The sequence below is a fragment of the Ochotona curzoniae genome, unplaced genomic scaffold (assembly GCF_017591425.1).
Source record: "Ochotona curzoniae isolate NIBS_2020 unplaced genomic scaffold, NIBS_Ocur_1.0 scaffold_4683, whole genome shotgun sequence".
NCBI classification, from domain to species: Eukaryota; Metazoa; Chordata; class Mammalia; order Lagomorpha; family Ochotonidae; genus Ochotona; species Ochotona curzoniae.
The window spans coordinates 18002967-18024104 of NW_024467121.1; the positions used below are offsets into that span (position 1 = coordinate 18002967).

At 37.5% G+C, this 21138-nt stretch overlaps 1 protein-coding gene across 4 annotated transcripts in view; it reads right to left on the bottom strand.

Moving 5' to 3' along the window:
- USP6NL (USP6 N-terminal like) overlaps positions 1 to 21138 on the bottom strand; it is a 161116-nt gene that overhangs the window by 77352 nt on the left and 62626 nt on the right. Inside the window, exon 1 of one of the 4 annotated variants that reach the window (XM_040968262.1) lies at positions 1362 to 1539. The exons of 2 other annotated variants lie outside the window; for them this stretch is intronic. In XM_040968262.1, coding sequence (XP_040824196.1) covers positions 1362 to 1413 — 52 coding nt within the window. In that variant the 5' untranslated portion in view covers positions 1414 to 1539. Of the gene's footprint in view, positions 1 to 52; positions 148 to 1361; positions 1540 to 21138 lie in introns of those variants that run through there. One more of the 4 variants, XM_040968264.1, reaches the window with a different exon arrangement.

A 21138-nucleotide genomic window follows, 5' to 3' on the forward strand; every position in this document is an offset into this window, starting at 1 on the left:
AAGCTAATGGTTTGAGAAAAGCACTGAAAAAATAGTTCAAGTGCTTATATACCTGTTACCCACATGTGGGACCTGGAAAAAGCTCTTGGCTTGTGGCTTCAGCCTGGTCAGCCCTCACCATCAAGGTCATCTGAAAAGTGAATCAGAGTTTTGAAGATCTCTATCTCTCCTTCCCTAATTCTCTTTCAAATAAACAAGCGAATCTTTGAAAAAAATTTAAACACACAAATATCCTTGAAGAGATACTAAATGGGAATGCTAATGATTCCAAAAACTGAGTTCAAAGAAATCCACATGAAAAAGCAATCATCTACTGAGTAAGTAGTTATCATTACGTAAGGCTGCTGAATTTAAATTATGGTTCATATTATGGAATCAGTAGTTGAGAAGGCTGGTAAGAATTATACTAAAATACTTCCTTTGACTTTGATTTGATTGTTATTTAGAAATTTCACTGAAGAAACATAAAATTTACTCTAAAACACTGACCACAAACAACACAAACAGCTGTCTTGTGTCTGTGTGCAAGTGTGCACAAAGTTCCAGGCACCTACTAAACAATGGCAGCTATGTCAGCTGGCACTTACAAATCATTGCCAAATAAATATTTAATCAGAGCTTTATTCCATACATTCATATAATAAAGTTATGTCTTCACACAATAAGTCTGTAATTAATGAGTTTATTTAGAAAAATTTGATCTGAAATACAATGCCACTTGTTGCTAAAACACTATGGTAAGTAAAGTAAGACTCAACATGGCTGTAATAACCAAGGCAGCTGAAGAAAAAGTTCTTATTACTAAAAATAAAAACGTGAAAAATACATGAATTACATACTGTAAATAGCAGTCTGTTTTCTTTGCCAGGATCTTAGTTTTAAAAAATTATCCAAGTCAAATTTAATGACGCATGTTTACTGACTGTATCTCTAATAGAACAAGGTTTTCAAGTATAGGACGTAAGCAGCAAGACATATTGGAACGCTCAAGAACACAGGAAATATTCAAGAACACAGGAAAATGTCTCTGGGTACAGATTTACAGAAAAAAAACAATGACTACAGATTTTAACAAGCATTTTAAAAAGTCACAACTGTAGGGTTTTAAGCACTCAAATCCCCTTTAAACTCTAAGAACTTTTAAGAATCAAATTAACCCAGTTAATTAAAATTTTTTTAAAAAAACAGGCACTGTAGCTGAATGTCACTAAATTGACCTTAAACTGTCATGAGCAATTCAGTTATCAGATCTTAAATTTAATCCAAGAAAACAAAATTCACAGATCATTTTTCTCCTATGGTGCATTTTAGCAGGTAAGTGTTAAATGTATCAACAATTATAGGTGGAAAAAGTACTTTACCCTTTGTGAGATAACCAGCCTGGCCTCGGTGCTGAGCAGCTTCAGTCCTCATAGAGCAACTCAACTACTCCAAGACTTCATCAGTACTTGATCATTCGGGAACACACCAAGAGTTTTGGGTGCTACCTCACACATTCTGCAATTAATGGAAACAAGGAAATGTGGAGGGCAGTTCCACTTGAAACTCTTTGTGAAAGAAAAGTTTGAGACACACTCTTTCTCAAACGAAGAAGAAAGATTTCACTGTGGTTCCACCAACTACAGATATTCAAACAAAGAAGATATTTATTGAGGGTGAAACACGTCTTTCAGGCTAGATCCCAAGTATGAACGACAACGGCCTACACCCAACATTCCTGTATTAACAAACAGGGGTTTTAATAAGCAGCTTCACAAAATGTCTTCCCCTTATACTTCAAACTTGGCCACATTCTTAATGGGTTTAACTAAAGCTGTCATGTAGCAACAGGAAAAATTTAATTTTAAAACAATAAACTAAAGCTACATAAGAATTCTATTTGCTTGGAAATGTATTTTAGCCAAATGTAATTTGTAATTTTAATCATTTTTAAATGTTTATTTGTTCATTAATTTTATTTCAAAGGAAGAGTAATGGGGAGGAGGAGACAGAGAAAAGAACAGAGAGCTCAGGCAAGTCAGCAGGCTGGGTAAGGCCAAAGCTAGCAGCCAAGAACTTCATCTGTATCCCTCACACAGGTGACATGGACGCAAGGATATGAGCCATCATCTACTACCTCCCAGAGATATTAGCAGGATGCTGAATCAGAAGCAGAGCTAAAACTCAATCCTATGTACTCTGCTATGCAATGCAGTGTCCCAATCAGCACCTTAACTTCCTGTATCGAAACAGCTACTTCTATCATGACAATGATGTGAGTAAACTAATTTTTCCTAATGTAGTAAGTCTGAATTTTTTAAAGGATTTTTTATTTGAAAAGCAAAATAACAGGGAGAAAGGAGAAGCAGAGAAAGAGATCTTCCATCTGCTGGTTTATTCCTGGTCCAGGGCTGGGTCAAGCCAAAACCAGGAGCCTCGATCTTTGCAGGTCTCCCACATGGGTGGGCAGAAGCCAGAGCCCTTTCAGTCATCCTCTGTTGCCTTCCCAGGCACACCACTATGGAGAAGGAAGCAGAGCAGTTGGTCAGGACTCAGATATGGACTGCTAGTATTTGTGTGACAAGACAAGCCCCAGTTCTGAGCTTTTTAAACTGTCACCACATGAACTATAGACATTAAGCAAGTATTTCACGAGACAATGTGTGTAAGCACCATAGGACATCACTATGAAATCTGCTATTGTTATTCTTCCCTTCGTTGTTCCCAGCTTTCTTTTACATGAACTACACTTTGGAAGCCACTTCACTTTTGCAACAGCCCTGCTAAAAGCACACCTATCAACATTAATTACATAACTGGACATTAATAAATTTAAGTTCATGTTCAGCTTAACTAGTCATCAAAATCACCTAAAGCCAAAAAAAAAACCACTCAGAGAAGGGTGAAAGTTCAAAACACACCCTGAGAAATGAGGATCAGACTGACATCGAACCTATCAGCTAACAGCTGGAAGATAATGAAGCATTATTTTTGAAGTTCCAGGAAAAACTTATCATGAATTGGGAATTTCCGTAGGAAGAAAATAGATATCCAAAAGTGTAGTAAGTTGAAAAAATGATACTTCCCTTACCTCTCATTGAAAAAAAAAATAGCCACAGCTTAATCCTTGGCACCTGTGAATGTTTCTGCACACAGCAGAAGGGCTTTGCAGATGTCATTTACCAAGGATCTTGAACTAGAAAGTTCTGGATTATGTAGCTGGGTTCAACAGGATCAAGAATGCACGAACTGGATGTAAGACCAAAGGAGGAAGTAGAACGTGTGTCAATGAAGCCAAGAATTTGAACTGATACAAGGAAGGTAGGCTAAGTAAAGTGAAGCCAAGGAAAGTAGGCAGCTTCTAGAATCTAGAAAATTCAAGGAAAGATTATTCCTCAGAAGTTCCAGAAGGAAATAGACCTGCTAATGTCTTGACTTTAACTTAGAGAAACATTTTAGGACTCTGGCCCTACAGCTGGATTTATTAGAAAACAAATGTGTTATTTAAGCCACCACATTTGCAGTAATTTGTTACTGTAACATGAACAAATAATAATTCACAGTTTACAGTCTATGCAGTGTTTCTTTGAAAAAAAGAATTTGAAGATACATATAATAGAACACAAACTAACAAAAAGAACTAATACAGACTCTCTTTGGCCAAACTTTAGTGAGACTCTTTCAAGCCCTCTTCCTGACCACCTGGGCCCTGTCCTGTGGTCATTTGACCCTGGCACAAATTCTGCTAAATCAATTTGCTGAGAATGGCCCACCCTTGATATTTACCATCCTTGATATCTGATCAGATTCTTTATTCCCCATTCTTCAGGAAGAACCCTCTCACACTTAAAGTCTCCTCTTAGTAATTTTACCTGCTGACCTTCCACCTGCCTGCCTCCATTCATTTATTATTACAAATTCTCACTTGGCCCTGCTGGACTCAGAGTTGAACCCAATCTCTCTCTACTGTGATAGTCTTAACAGCTTTCATAATAGTCCTGAATAAACTCTTCTTTACCTTTATAACTAAATAAGAAAGAGAAGCAAACAAAATCCATGAAATGAGAAGAGGCTATATTTACACACCTCCAGATGCCAAATGGGTTGCTGCCCAAAAAGCAGCCAGTCCACATTAGAATTGAGAACACAAATGTCTTTAAGAAAAAAATGAATTCCAGCCACATACGGACTGTGAATATTATTAGAAATGTAAGTGGATAGTTAAACACACTGAAAAGAGAATAAGAGTACTCAAAATCTCAGGGCAAACAAAGAACGGAGTGATAAAAGTCACTGTCCAAATATGAAGTAAAGTACAAAGAAACATGATGGTGATCTTGAAAGTAAATTTTAAAAATGAATTTATTTTTACCTCAATGATTTCAAAATTAGAATTCTATTTTCTTCTCATCACTTCATAACCTTTAAGGATGAAGTAAATGATATTGAAATTATTCTACTTATGTAAAAAATTTACTGGCAATTAATATTCACAAAAAACTATACAGACAAAGTCCAAACTTGGCATTTGATCATCTGTACAACAGTTCACGTATCGTACTCCAAATGTAGGTTCCCCTGCATAAAAGCGACTAATAATGTTTTCTGCATAATAGAAAACTCTGTATATATTCATGTATACATACAAACACTTAATCTTTTTTTCCATTTAAAACCAAATCTTTGTACAAAGGATGCTAATTTATTATTATTTCTTCCTTAGCAACATATCCTGGAGACTGCATGTCAACACCTACAGATCTACCCAGTGGTATGTAGATAAAGGTCTAGCAACTTGTCCTGCAGAGAAGAAATAGAAACAATGAACCCTAGTTTGTGCCATCTGCAATTCCATATTGCACATACTCCCACTACGATGGACAATTTCCAAGCTCAGCAATATGATGGGCTCCAGCAACCAAGAATACCAAGAACACCAGAACACCAAAGGTACCACCTGAAGCTCTTTCCCAACTATCAAGTATGCTAAAGCATTAATCTAATACATTCAAAAAACCCTCTTGAGATACTAAGCAAATGAATCAATTTGTCATGGGAGTTATAGATGAATCATCTTAAGGCAAAGAATGTAACAGGCAATGCTACCAAAAGCGGAGAAAATAAGGACTCAGAAACTACCACTAGGAGCCGCATTGTGGCACAGTGTATTAAGCCATTACCTCTCAACAAGCATCCTATATGAACACAGGTTCAAGTCCCAGATCTTCCACTTCTGGACAAAGTTTCTACTACTCCTGGAAAACAAAAGAAAAATAGCCCAAGTATTTGAGATCCTATCCCCATGCAGGAGACCAGAATGGAACTGCAGGCTTTTGGTGTAGGCCTGAACCAGGCTTGGCCACTGCAGCCTTTTGGGAAACCAATCAGAGGATAGAAGATATTACTCTCTAGATAGATAGATAGAAGATATTCTCTCTCTCTCAACTCTACTTTTCAAATACTACCAGTAATTCAAGAAAAAATATCAGAGTGAAAAACAATACCTATCATGCAAAGCACAAAAATCAGCACCAGAGAGGCCTTTTACTAGAAGCAGCAGCAGCAGCAGCCGCCGCCGCCACCGCCATCCTTGAAGATGCTCTGTGCTTCAGTTCTTAAGGCTTTCCTTTCTTGTTCAATAGATTCAAAATAGTAAATGATCTTTTATTTTCCTGAAACAACTAAATTACTTACATCTGTATCTTAAGCTTCTTAATTCCATCTCACTCTTCCACAAAAATCAACTATCTCCAACCAATGACTGTAATTATTTATGGTCAGTATGTTACTGCTCCATGGTCTAACATGTCAAGAATAAAGGTATTTTGGGACCTGGTACAATAGCTCAATGGCGAAATCTCTACCTTGCAAGCACTGGGATCCTAAATGGATGCCAGTTCATGTTCTGGCTGTTCCATTTCCCATCCAGTCCCTTGCTTGTGGCCTGCAAAAGTAGTAAAGGATGTCCCAGGGCCCTAGGACTAAGCACTAGTATGGTAGAACTGGAAAAAGCTCCTGGCTCCTGGCTTTGGATACAGCTTAGCTCTGACCATTGAGAACATTTGGGAAGTGAACCAGCGGACAGAAGGTCTTTGTCTCTCCTCTCCATAAATCTGATTTGCTGCTCCAATAAATATAAATAAATCTGTTTGAAAAGATAAAAAAGTTATTTTAAATGTGAAGATGTTTTGACTATCACTGCTAAAGATGTCAGCATTTATTTTGCCAGACTGTAGATAGATCCAAGCCTAAAGGAAATGCTAAGAAGAATAAACAGAGCCAAGCAGATCAACACCTAAGAATAATCAAAACATAAAGAAAGACACAACAGCAACTAATGAATCTGAAACACCACTTATATTGATTGGCAGTTTTGTGCAAGATGAAATGAAATATGGGCACCAGAGAGCTATTTATACTTATACCTACTCTCTGAAATAGTTTGCTAAAATAACATCCTGGAATAGCCTAAGCTAAGGCAGTGCTGCTGTAAGGAAAAACTGGCCCAGTGTCTCTGCTGTTCCTCTGCCCTCCTCCACTACGAGGTCATTCATAATCTAATCCCAGACTCCCGATGCTTCAGATTCGTCCTCCTCCCATCTCTCAAAACCTATTAATTTCATGTTTACCAATGCCTTGTAAAAAAAAAGGCACAACCTCAAATATCCATTTATCTCCTTTTTTATCTGACTAGTATAATAACCATTTGGCTTTCTTCCCTCTTTCTTATGTTCACTTGAGAACAATAACAAAGGATCCTGATCCTAACTGTAATTATAAAAATAGCATAAATAATCATGATCAAGGAAGGGGACAACCAATGGGGAAAAAAAAGATACATGAAGGATCAGTGCAGTAGCCTAGTGGCTAAATCCTGGCCTTGCATGCACTGGGATCCCATATGGGCAGCAGTTCATGTACTGGTTGCTCCAGTTTCCATCTAGCTCCCTGTCTGTGGCCTGGGAAAGCAGTGAAGAACCGCCAGGAACCTTGGGACCCTGTACCCGCGTGGGAGACCCTGAGGAGACTCCTGGATCCTGATTGGCTCAGCTCTGCCCATTGCGGACAGAGGAAACTTTTGTCTCTCCTCTCTGTGCATCTGACTTTCAAATAAATATAAGTCTTTAAACAAAATTTTTAAATAAAATAAAAATACTTGAAAGAGTCAGTGCAACAAACCTCAAAAATGTCTAGATATTCTCTTCAAAAGAACCTCACAAGTTTCCACATGTTCTTCATTTTCCTCTGCTTTATTTTGCATTGTTGGGGCTGAGCATTTGGCCTAGAGGTTAAAATGCCAGTTAACACTCCAAGTCCTATACTGGAGAACCTGAATTCTATACTCAGCTACAGCTCCAAACTCCAGCTTCCCAGAAATGCAGACCCTGGAAGGAGTGCTGGTGGAGGCTTGGAAATAGCACTTACAGCTTGATGAACTGGGTTTGGGTTGCTGACGGGGAGATCTGGACTCAGTTTCTGACTTTAACTCCAACCCATCTCTGGTTGTTGCGGGTGTCTGAGGAGTAAACCAGTAGATGGAAGGTAATCCATCTGCTTGGGTCTTCCTCCTTCGCTCTCTCTGCCCTTCAAATTCGTATTTAAATACATCAGTTGACAAATAATAAAAGTTTAAATGCTCTTCAATTTTAACATGTATTTTACTCTTTGGCATTATTAGGAATTATACCTAATTAAAATATGTTGGTTATCTACCTGGTTATCATCAGCATTAATCAGTTCTTCTGTTATATTATGTTTTCAATTAATAGTCTTTTTTTTCACTAAATTTAAACAATACATTTCTTCAAACAAACGGACACAGAAGATCAGTGCAGGCAAGTAGTATGAGGGGGTGCCATGACAACCCAAAGAACTCCACAGTACTGGCAGGGCTGTAAGCCAAGCAAGTTAACTGTATCTGCCAGTTTTCTGTTACAAGTATATTTGCAAAAAAAAAAAAAGTTACTATCAAATGATTTCCCTTCCAATCAACTTCCCAGCTGCTACCTTAGCCTCCCTTTTATAAAGTTCCCATAATTGTGTGTTCTGTTCCTCCTTCCATGAGCAAAAGAATCAATGGTGGGTAACTGGTAGATCTGCTTCCTTGTTTTGTATGCTTAAGATCATTGAGTAGAGGGCCTATCAATAATATCTAAAATATAGAGCACACATTTAAATTTTCTATGGCTAATAGAATATTCATAGGTTTAACCCAACTCCTGAGCAGTTATTCTATCTCCTGCTTCCTAATTTTTAGAAAGATGAAAAAATATTTTTAAATTTCTAAGATCAACTGCCTGTAAAAGCTTCACTGTAATATATATATACTACATTTCTTCGATATTGGTTATTATAGGTAATTTTCTGGAATTTAGTAAAAAATATAACTGCTGGCTGCTTGTGCATATCCAGTCTCATCTCTATCTACTGTCATTAGAGCAGAACTGAACACTGTTTCTTGTAACTTACTCTATATCATAAGTAGAACCTATATTACTTTAGTAGATATATTTATTTTCTTCTATTTCAAAGAATAATTGTCAAGTACAAATTATAGCATCTCATCCATCTTGGCCACTTCTAGTATATATCTCAACGCTTAATACACGACAGCTGATCATTCAATACTTATGAGGATCAAAATAACCGCCTAACACATGAATTATCCAACCAGGAAAATATTTAATGGATCAATGTGTGTTTATAATTAGCCTTACAAGCTATTTCCCAGATATACCTCCCTTCACTGCAAAAAAGTACACTTTTGTAAAATATGCTTGACCTTCTCTTACATATTTATTCAATTTTAAATTCTATTTAAACATACTTAAAATTTGATTAGGACTTTACAATTCAGATACAAGAACTTACTTTCCTCTCTAAATTAATACTTCTAACTACTTACAAGCCCTTCATAACTGCGTTAAGCAATGTAAAGGGCTCTTGGAAGATGAAGTACACCAGAGACTTGCCTATTACATTCCTAGTCCAACACACTCACAGTCTCACTCACAGCCTCTCATCACTTGGCTGTGTATGCTTCCATTATACTACAAGCCCATGAGAAAGGACTTTGGCCAGGGCTACATTTCTGGACTTCCTCTTCTCCCCTCTTCTCTTCTCTATGAGGACAGAAGGATTTTTGGAGTCTGAAAGAGGCCCCTCACTTCCTGCTTTGTCTCTGAGTCCCTGGACCTGTGTGCCTGCTCTGACCCATGCTCTCCAGGCAGGGAGGAATCTGTCTGCAGAGAAGGTCTAGGATTGGCCAGCTGTGTTAGTGACCCAGCAAGTAAATCTACCCAAGTTAACTGGTGTGATAAACCCTTTTCACTTCACATCTAATGTCATATGCAGCAGAGATCTTCCCAACTCCATTGGTCAGTCCCTTGTTTCTTACATCTCAAGAACAAACAGGATCACAACTGACAGCCACAACCACCCCAACTCACACTTGTAACTCCTATACCTAAGTATAAGATAATTCACAGAGAAAAAAGATATGAAATGCTGTAACAATATTTAAATACCATTACTATTGATGACAAATATAATGACTAACTGTTGCATACTTGTATGTGTGTAATTCCCACATTTGGAGGCAAGGTTGAATGACAACAGATACTTAGAACCACAAAAAACATATGAGTCACTGCATGCATTTAAACCCATGTACAGATGCTGACCAACTCAACATTATACCTCAGTCATTTTTCCAGCGCTATGATTGTTTTAGTAGATGATGCAAGACTGGTTTGTAACAACTCCTTGTTTATGAACATTTTATTAGCTATTTACTGATTTACTATGTGCAAGACATGGTGCTGGGAATTTAACTTTCATTATTTCACTTAACTCTCACATTCAACTTTGTCAGCTTCATAACAATCCCCAATTTACATATGGGGAGATTGAGATGGGGAAATAAAATAACTCAGGTCACATGAGAGATAAATGCAGAACAGAAATTGAAACCAGGCTGTCTGACTTCAAAGCTATATATATGACATAATATGTATATATAAACCACAGACTCTTTTTGAAGTAGAAGTAGGTGATTCTATGACATTTCTTCTCACCTTTGTTAGTCTTCATTTTTGTCTTTAGAAACAAATTTTTCTGAGGTTCCTGTGAATTCTTAACAGTTCTATTTTTGTGATCCCAGCAGTTTTCAAACCCTACCATTTGAAAATGGTCAATTATTTGAGCAAAATGGAAATGAATGGTGTCGTGAAAAATCGAAGACTTCTTTGATTTACATGTAATGTAAATGAAAAGATCAAAAACAACTGAACCCCTTCCTTATGTTTTCAGCTGTATATTTTAAAATAAAGGAAAGGACAGAGAAATATGCAAAAAACCTGACACAATGATCACCAAATGTATACTAAGATTAAATGCACTGAGGCAGTTTTATTAAAGGAATTTATTTATTTATTTATTTGAGAGGCAGAACAATGGAGCAAAGGAGATAGAGAGTAAGAGAAGGAAGCAGGGAGAGAGTGAGACAGCACACATACTTGAGAGTGCTTCCAATTGCTGTTTTATTTCTAAAATGGCAACAGCTGGGTTCGGCTCAAGCCAAAGTCAGGAGCCAGGAACTCCATTCTGGTCTCCTATACACTTGGGCCATCATCCTCTGCCTTCACAGGCACAGCAGAAGGGAACTTAATCAGAAACAGACCAGCTGGGACTAGAACTAGCACTCTCTAATACGGAATACAGGCACTGATGAAGCACAGGCACAACCACTGTGCTATAATGCTGGTCCTTTACTGAAATATTTTATACTTTCAATTGATACTATATCATAATTAACTTCAATGACAAGGAAAGAGCTCTATGAAATATACTTCTTATACATAAGCTCACAACTGTTTTCTTACCTCATTCAGGGCCATCAACATGTGCAGTTATATCCATTATAATAGAAGTTTGATTAAATGAGTATTTTAAAATGCAATTATAAAAAATTTTAGTAGACGAGGCATAGGTGAAGAAGATAAAAAAAATTCATAGACCGCTCACCCTGATAATAAATAAGTAATTTCAAGGACAATCTAACAAACCCTGTTCTCAACCCAACAGTAAGTTTTCTACTCTCAATCAAGTACAAAACATACACACATAAGAAACTGACAAGAATAACATCCAAAACCAAAAACTCAGCCGCTTTAAACAACTGAGAAGCATACAACTTGGTCCATGAGTGGCCTTTATGTCAACATGGTCACAGGACTACCAAAAGTCAGCAGTTTAGGAACACAAAATGGGATATAATAAATATAAACTCTCATTCAATCATTTTTTAAAGTATCTTATGCTCCATATTCCACATAATTCTCACAATATACAACTGCATTCATCACATCTCACCTAATAAATCTTAGGTACCATTTACATAAATATCACAAGGAGTTAAAAACACAAGGAGTTACAAGGAGATACGTAGTGGTATAAGAAACAAAGCCTCTATCTGGGATGCTGGCCCTGTGAGCACCAGTTCCTGTCCAGGTTGTTCCAGTTCTGATCCAACCTCCCTGCTGATGGCATGGGAAAGCTGCAAAGTAAGTCTCAATTCCTTGGGTCCCTTATAGCCACATGGGAAACCTGGAGGAAGCCCCTGACTTCTGGCTCCAGCAATTGTGGCCATTTAGCGGGTGAACCAAGAGAGGGAAGCTGACTCACTCTCATTCCTTCTGTAAATCTACTTTTCAAATAAAAAATTAATAAATTGTTTCAAATGCTACAAAGAAACTGATAGAAAAAAAAGAGGAAAAAGATAGGCAAAAGGTTCACCTATAAAGAGCATTTCTCCAGATCTCAAGAATGGTACAAAGTTATCCTTAGCATAAGGAGAAAAAAAAAATACTGCAAGCAATTAAAAACACAGCTATTTCAACAGAAGCTATCTCAACAGGAAAACTGACTAGGAAACATAGGTATTCTTACATCATTTCATCTTTATCTTTTCTTTTTCACAATCTCCAACCCACTGCAGCTGGATAATTCACCCACACACCCAGAATATATACTCTTCTTTGCAGTTCAATTTTCTGCAGTTTGTTACCACAGGTTAATCACAATCGAAAAATATTAAATAGAAAACCATACAAATAAACAAATTGTAAGTTTAAATTTGCACAGTATTCTTAGCAACATGATGAAATTTCATGCTAGCCCACTCTGTTCTGCCTGGGACATGAACCATTTCCTTGTCCAGAATATCCATGTTATATATAATCCCCACAGGCTGTCTGACTGGACTGTAACAAAATGGCAGTGTTTATGTTCAAGTAACATGTAGTGAACTCATGCTACTTCACAATGTCTGGGTCCTCCAACTGACTTCATTTCATCACACAGACATCTGATCAGCTAACAGCATCACAGGAAGATAAAGGAATACAGTGCAATAAAATATTCTGAGAAGAGAAACTACAAGAATAAAAGGGAGAGATCAAGTTCATATAACTTTTATTATAGTAGACTGTTAGAACTAATCCATTTTTATTGCTGTCCTTAATCTCTTACTATGCTTAAAATATAAATTAAATTTTATCATAGGTGTGTATACAGAAGAAAACAGTATGGACAGGGATCAGTAGTATTTGGGACTTCGGGCATACCCATTAGAAGTCTTGGGAAATGTACCTCCTAAAGATAAGGGGGAGCTTCAGCAGACTAAAGTAAGAAAAGCAAATCGAGGACATAAATAAACATTATAAGTAAACTTAGTAAAAGCTTAACAACTCAAGGCCAGTGCTGTGGCCCAGAGGTTTAAACTGCTGCCTGCAATGTCAGCATTCTACATGAGCACCCAACAACTGAGGGCAGTGTGGCAGCAACAGCATATCAATCTGCCTGCCACCTACAATGCCAGTATCCCCATCAGGGCCATCTGAATCCTGGTTTCTAATCTAGCTCCACTTCTAATCTATCTCCCCACTAAGTTTTGGGAAAGCAACAAAAGACAGCCCAAGCACTTGGGACCTTGTCCTCCGTGTGGGAGACTGAAATGAAATGCCAGATTCCTGTCTTCCACATAAACCATCCCCAGCCTGTGTAGACAAATATATATTAATCAATTAATTAAAATATTAAGAATGTAAACTTCTCTCTTGTGACCAGAATGAAAAAACCAACTAGTACTTTTTCCTCCAACACACAAGAGGATATAATGAGTAGAAATGGATTAACCACGTTACACTTTAACTGATAGTGAACAGAAGAACAGATGCAGAAAAATCATCTTTAACTGCAATAAAAGGGTCAACTTCTTTGCAGGGAATTAAAAATATATTTTTAAAAATGCTTATTTGAAAGGCATAGTCGGGGCTGGAAATAAAGAGAAGAGGGATCTGCCATCTGCTGGCTCACCCTCAAGATGGCTGGAACAGCCAGGGTTTGGCCAGGCTAGAGCGAAAAACCAGGAGCTTCTTCCAGCTCTCTCACATGGGTGGCAGGTGCCCAAGCACGTGGATCATCTGTTGCTGCTTTCCCACATGCATTAGCAGGGTGCTAGATGGAAACTGAGGCAGCCAGAACACAAAGCATTGCCCATATAGGATGCCAGTGTCACACGAAGGCTTTACCTGCTACACTACAAAGCTGCCTCCAAGAACTACACATCCTACAGAACAATACAAATGCTAAAGCCAACACATTCTATGTCAATAAGGGCTAATTCAAACATTTAGAAAATAAATAGAAACTCACTAAAATTTACAGAAGCATCTCAGTGAATCAACTACCACCTCCTGATTAGTTACTCTAGATGATATTTTTAATTGCCAACAAATCTAAGTTGTTCAGAAATTTCATTTACTGTGCTATCAAAATGCCTTAAAAGCTCTTATTTCCTTTCATCTTGCATGTTTCCATACTACATTGGCCCTCCCAACAAAAATTTGGCCATCAACACTCTCAAGAACACAACCTTCAAGGTTGAAAAGGAATTAATACACAAAAGACTCTAATAAAGTTGCTGACAGATTACATTACTATCATTATTAATGGTAAATTACTCTAATTGACCCTTTTTAATAGAGCCAATCTGGTAGACTCTTTCGTTTCCAATAAACCAATCAATGTTTGCCGATTTCACAAACTCCCTCTACTCCGGGCTTTGATAAATTTAAGAAAGCTTGTCAGGACAAGATGTTTGCCCTTACTATACGTCTAACCTTGCAAAGGAATAAAATAATTCTTACCATAAGAGATGCATTTACCACCATACCTTATCAGCAATGAGAGTAAGATAGATGATATTGCCTCATTAAAAAAATATCAAGCAATCTATAGGAGACAATTGTGTTAATACATGAATCCAACTGTCTCTAAAATAAATAGAAAATTACACATAACTTAACGGCTTAATTAGAAGAGATGACTGAAGTTAGAAAAGAACCACAACCAAATTATTCACTGTTTTTCTATATTATAAAGAAATACCAGTGCAGACCTTTCTTCTACGAGATGCCTTCAGTTAGGCTGCTGTGCTAGAAGTCCAGGCACGTCTAGAAATCGGGAAGCAAAACTGGCAATGCAAACAGAAACTGGAGTTAACTGCGTACTTCCCTTTAACCACTATCAAGCACCATAAATCTTCCGGATTATTTATAACAAGCTTTAGAAAGGAGTTTCCTTCGGAATTATGCCTGGAATGTGTGTATATCTGTAAACACATGTAAGCTCTAGCTTTCCCAATATCTACAAGTACTAGGATTCACAACAATCTACAACATCAGTCCATGTTTCAGTAAATTTATTCAATTTCTTATTCTATGATTACACAACTCAATAAAATTTTTCATAATTTATCTGACACTGAGTATGTATATAAACTTGGACAAGTGTAAAGTGTATGGCCCTAATGGTATCAATATGAGCATGAGCTAGTACTTATTACATACTCACTGTGTGTTCAGTACTGTTCAAAGCTTATCATGATGTGCTAAGCTTACTTTTTCAAGCACGTTACACTTGCATGTAAACTGAAGCAGTTTTGCGTTGCAGTCACTATTATTATCACTAAATTACAGCTGAGGAAATGGAGGCCCTCCAAGGCTTCCAAATGTCTCACAGAGAGCAACAGAGTGGGATCTGAACACAGACAGCTAAAATCCAGAACCTATTGAAGCCATCATTAAGCTACAGCTGCCTACTAATTAGAAAATATTTTCTGCCCAACTCATAAAATTCTGGTAAGGATTTTGTTTAATCAGGTTCACAAAAGCATTTTCATACTTTTTCAAACTCGATAAACATACAGCATTTATTAGAAATAAAGACTTAAAGACAAAATTGTTCAATAAAATTGACTATGTAGGTATCTAAGGGAATTATAAGCTGCTTCATAAAAAAAAAAAAAAACTAGAAAGAACCTTAAACTTAACTCTGCACAAATGATTATGTTTCCTCTACAATTTCTCAGTTAGTGATCATAAAATTTACCCCCTTTATCGCTTTCAGACAAGAAAATTTTAACTCACAAGTCAGTCTATTCCATCTTGAAATGTTCTAATTCTTATTAGAAGTGTTTTTTAGTTCTAAACAAATCTGGGCTTCTCCACATACCAATCTCTGAAATATTCACAAGGCTTAAGATATGATCTATTATGTTGAATTTAACACTTTAACACTTAAAAGATACAGGTAGCTATCCAATACACAGGAATACATCTAACTGCAATCACAGGTTTGGTGACATACTGTAATACTCAATAGGGTAGAATAATATCAGGAAAAGTGTAACACTAGTCATATCACACACCAGGAATTCACACATACTAATAGCAAGCACATCAAAAAACAGACTCGGAAAGAAAGACACTATATGAAAATTCTGAGAATACAAAATCAATGAAATTAAAAACCTAACAAGCTTAATAACAGACAGTATAAACAGTAGTTGAGGTATTAATGGTCACAAGTACTCACTAAACCAGTAAAAAGAGTTGTTAATACAGAACAATGTGAGTCCTCATAGATGAATAAATATGAAGTAAGAATAAAAATAGTGTAGGGGTCTGCTCTGTGTAGCAGTAAGATAAATCTCCACCTGCAGTGCCAACAGCCTGTATAAGTACTAGTTTGAATCATGGCTGCTTTACTTGTGATCCATTTTCCTGCTGATGTGCCTGGGAAAGCAGCAGAGAACGACCCAAGTCCATAGGCCACTGAGCCCACATGAGACACCAGGAAGAAATTCTAGGCTCCTGGTTTTGGGATTGAAGAGTGGACCAGTGGATTCTGAGTTCGCATGCTCACTCTCTTTCTCTCTAATAAAAATAAATAAATCTTTAAAAATTAGTGTATATATATATATGGATATTAAATACATGACATTTAAGATATTGTATCCAGTTATCTATACCTTGACAATTTGAAACGAGGTTTCTATCATTGCCTATACCTACATTCCCATGATACACTTGGAACTTATACTAAAGAACTATACTTTGGTAATAACATGGTGAAAATTGTGGGAGGAGACAACGGAGAGGGAGGAGGAGGATACGGGGGAATCCTTGTACCTACAAACTGTATCGTGGAAAATAATAACAATCTTTAAAACTTTAAAGAAAGAAAAACACGTATATTTAAAACAGAACAATAATAACCTTAAAGGCAGACAAAGCATAAATGGAGTTAACTACATAAAGCTTCTAGATATTCCTGGGATGAGTATCAATGCTAATTGATTATATATATTCCAATAAGGATAAAAAATGTCCAGCCATATTCAACTATACAATCAAATTAGGCATAGTGTCAGCAAGAATTCTAAGAAAAAAACAGGTAAGTAAGCCACCAATGTGACTGTGAAGCTGTGGCTGCCGCTTCCATCCTCACCATCAGGCTAAACTCTGCTCTTACACACACAGGCATGCATGCCACAGACAGCATAGCCACCATAACAGCATGAGCATCTCACAGTCATTGTTCTAAAGCAATACTTCAACAGTTTGTTTCCCTTATTAACAGTGTTCACTGATTTTTGCCTTCATCTTTGTTTTTTGTAAGTTATGCCCATGATTACATCTATTCCCAAATATCTGTCTCTTGATCTCTGTATAGCAACAGAGGTCTTCTCCTAGTGAGGCTATTCTAGAAGAACTTCCTGAAGTTTCTCCTTATATTCTATACTGTGTTTTATGTTCTGGATTATAAGTATCCTATAAAAATAAGATAAAATTAAAATAGTCTTATCCAAAAAAGCACAATAAATTATGCAACTCTTAAGTCACCCATTACCATTTTATAATAATAATCACCGGTAATGCCCCATGCTGGGAACACCAAATAAGCTCCATTTACTGCTCACCATGATCTTCAAATGTGCCACCTAAGCAATTATAAAACACATGTTAATACTCCGCAAAAACAGAGCTTTTATTTTAAAAATAATTAATTAATTTGAAAGGCAGAGTTACAAAGAGGTAGAGAGAAAGAGAGAAATAGAAGAAAGATTTTCCACCCACTGGTTCACTCTTTAAATGGCCACAACAGCTCAAGATTGAGCCAGGATGAAGTTAACAGCCAGAGCTTCATCCAGGTCTCCCCAGATAGGTTTAAAGTGCCCAATGATTTTGGGTCATTCTCTGCCACTTTTCTAGATGCATTAACAAGCACCTAGATTAGAACTGGAGTATCTAAGACTCAAACTGGTACCCATATGGGACACTGGCACTGCAGCAGTGGCTTAACCTGTTGCACCACAGCTCCAACCCCACCATAAGCTTTTAGATTTAAAAAAATCTCAGAGTCAGAAAGATCGCTCAGCTAGTACAGTACCAAGTATTCAAATTCAGTTTAATTTTTAACCTTCAGTTACTATATCATACAAGGTAAAGCAGTAACTGGTCAGCAAAGGCAAGAATCATCTCATTATTAATAATACAAAGAATATGCAAAAATATTAAGGTTCAGGGAATTTTTTCTTATATATTTCTGCTCTAAAGTGCTCTTCTTCCTTTCCTGAGTACTGTAATCATGTTCTCTGAAAGAGGAAGCAACACTGTTTTGTTCACCTTTTTTTTAAACAAATTTCTAAGTTTAACAACACTTTACTTACAGAATCATCTCAACAATCTAAAACACAGCTGAGACTCAATGGTAACCCAAAAGAAGACAAGGATATTAGATACTAAAAGCAAAACTAATCTAAAAGGTATTCAGGACTGGGCACTGTGCTCAGGAGTTTAGCTCCTGTGCTTTGGGCATCCACATTACATACAGAATGCCTGGCATCAAGTTCCACCTTCACCACCAACTCAGCTTCTTGCTGCTGTGCAGATCAGGACAGCACTCCTGGCTCCGAACACCTGGCAGCAGCATGGCCCAGCCACTGCCATGGTGGGCATTTGGGTAGTGAAAGGCATGGATGATTATACACTCTGTTTTTGTGTCATTTTGTCTTTCAAATATTGTTTTCACAAAGAGGTATTCAAGTAACAATAAGGTTCATGAGCTCACTCACAAATATGTCTTTTAAAACTTTCATCTGAACTAACTCACCCTCATTTTACTCAGAACAACTTTTAGACAAAATTAAAACTAAGATGACAGTGGTTTCCATCTCAAGCCCAAGAAAAGCAGAAAATCAGAAAAGGAAAGAACTATCACAGGCACATTCACTAGTAATGTACAAGAAATAACTGCTAACGGAGTTACAAAGAAAGAGATTATAAGGAAAATTTTTATATCTATTTTCAGTGTATTCAAGCAGCTTTGATATCTCATTAAGCTCTCAATTACTGAGGGAGGGGAAAAAGATTTAGTATATTCTCTGCCATAAAATGGTAAAATAACAATTCTAAACAATCTCATTCAAACTAATGGTTATTAAAATATTTTTGGAGCAATAGGCACCTAAAAAAACCTGGTTACACATTGCTTCATCTTCTAATTGAACAGTTAATACATGCTTGGAAACAAACAACACAGAAATTATTTTAAAAAATGAAATTGCTACACCCCCCCTCCCAGCCAACAACTAAAACTGTTAACGGGTTTGGGTGCTTTTAGAAACGTATTCTCTTCGGCATATTCCAAAATACAGCATGCCCCCAGAAGAGCTCTCACAAGCACACACCAACCAAAAGGACGGGGAGGCAAAAGAACTCTACCTGAGTTCTGGTGTGCTTTTTTTTCCTATTCATCTATACTTCATATTTTCCAAATAAATTAAGCTTAATCTTTAATGATTAAGTAAAGGAATATATCATCAAGTATTAATGTTTCTTTTTTAATTTTTTATTATTATTTCCCATGATACAGTTTTGTAGGTATAGGGATTTCCCTCCCCAATGTAAGTCCGCTTACAGGAAACAATGATTTGGAATTATGTACACATGCGGGAATACATTTCTATAGGATACTGAGTCGCAGTTTAGCCCTAGTGGGGCAGAAGAAAGCCAATTTCTAATTTTGATAAAGAGCATGAAATTACTTAAAAAAAAAGTAGGCCAATCTATCTTTCACCAACAATCTGTAAGTGCTTCTTTCTTCACATTGGACATTATTCACATTTTTTAAATTTTAGCTAGTCTTTTTTTTTTAAGATTTATTTTTATTATTTTTTCATTGGAAAGGCGGATATACAGAGAGGAGAGACAGAGAGGCAGATCTTCCGTCCGATGATTCACTCCCCAAGTGAGCGCAACGGCCGATACTATGCCGATCCGAAGCCAGGAGCCTCTTCCGGGTCTCCCACGCGGGTGCAGGGTCCCAAAGCCTTGGGCCGTCCTCGACTGCTTTCCCAGGCCACAGGCAGGGAGCTGGAAGGGAAGCGGGGCTGCCGGGATTAGAACCGGCGCCCATATGGGATTCCGGGCGTGCAAGGCGAGGGCCTTTAACCACTTGCGCCACCGCGCCGGGCCCAATTTTACCTAGTCTTAAACAAAAGTTATTCCATTATCATTTATATCTGCATTCTTAGACAAGCATTGCTATTTCCTACTCAACATTCTCACGTCTCCTTTTCTAGCAGAACCAAAATATTACCAAGCATGCATACATGAAGAAAAAAAAAGCTTGTTTTCTAAGCCCTCCGGGTAGCTAGCAGCAGCCATGTGATACATGCTGGCTCAAGGCTTGAAGAAAAGCTCTTGCTTTTTTTATTCACATAGCATTCATTCTGCACTTCCCCTTTTCCTCCTCCTTCCAGCCTGGCCCTTGGACCTCGGGATGAAGGCATAATGACTGTCTTGCAAACAGAACAAATGAGAGCATAAGCAGCTAAGGAGAAAAGTGCAAAGAGCCCAGATGCAAGGAGTTCTCAGCAACACACCTGTCCTACTGAGTCCACCACCACTCAGTTACTGTCACTCAGCGAGATTTTTAATTTCTTGCATCTAAATGCAATTCTAACTTTCAACAGTCCTTATTATTTGTGACATTTAACACCTGGTCATGTATATTTGCACTGCAACTTGCCGTCTATTTTCATGTGGTTGTCTCTTGCAATGGAGTTCTGTACAACACAATCTTAGGTGAACTGGCTAATCAGTGTCTGAATTTCACCAGGCATTAGTAAGTAGGTCTTGGAAAAATAAAAGCACTGATCTCTTGATAGTTTCTTGAGAAATTAGACATCTACTCATCAAATGAGTCACCACTCACATTCCTGAATATTTTCCCAGAGAAGTGAAAATCACGTCCATAAATGTCAATAGCAACTTTATTGGTAAGAGTCAGAAATAATTCAAATAAATATATATTTCATTGCACAAATGGTTAAACAAACTCTGGCATATCCATACTAGGGAGTATTACCAACCCTATTACCAGAAATGCCTGGTGGGTTCTTTCCTCAGCTTAGTATAGAAATAAATCTGTTGTAGACAGAAAAGTTTATTTGTGAAAGGACCAGGTGAGCAGGGAAGGGAGAGGGGAGGAGAAGAACCTCCAGAGATAAAGCCAGGAGGTGGGGTACCTCCCGAAAGAGGGGGGAGAGAGAGACACCAAAGGGGTCTTTGGACAGGTCTTGGGACTTTAAGCATTCCCTGACCCCTCTTTGTTGGGCTGGGAACCTACAGGTAAAATGTTCCCCATTGGTGATCTCCTAATCAGCTAAGCAGTGTGTGGGCAATGCTGGTGCCACCCACCTGAAGGTGTGGGCAAGACCTCAGCAGGCCTGGATGGTCTGAAACCCCA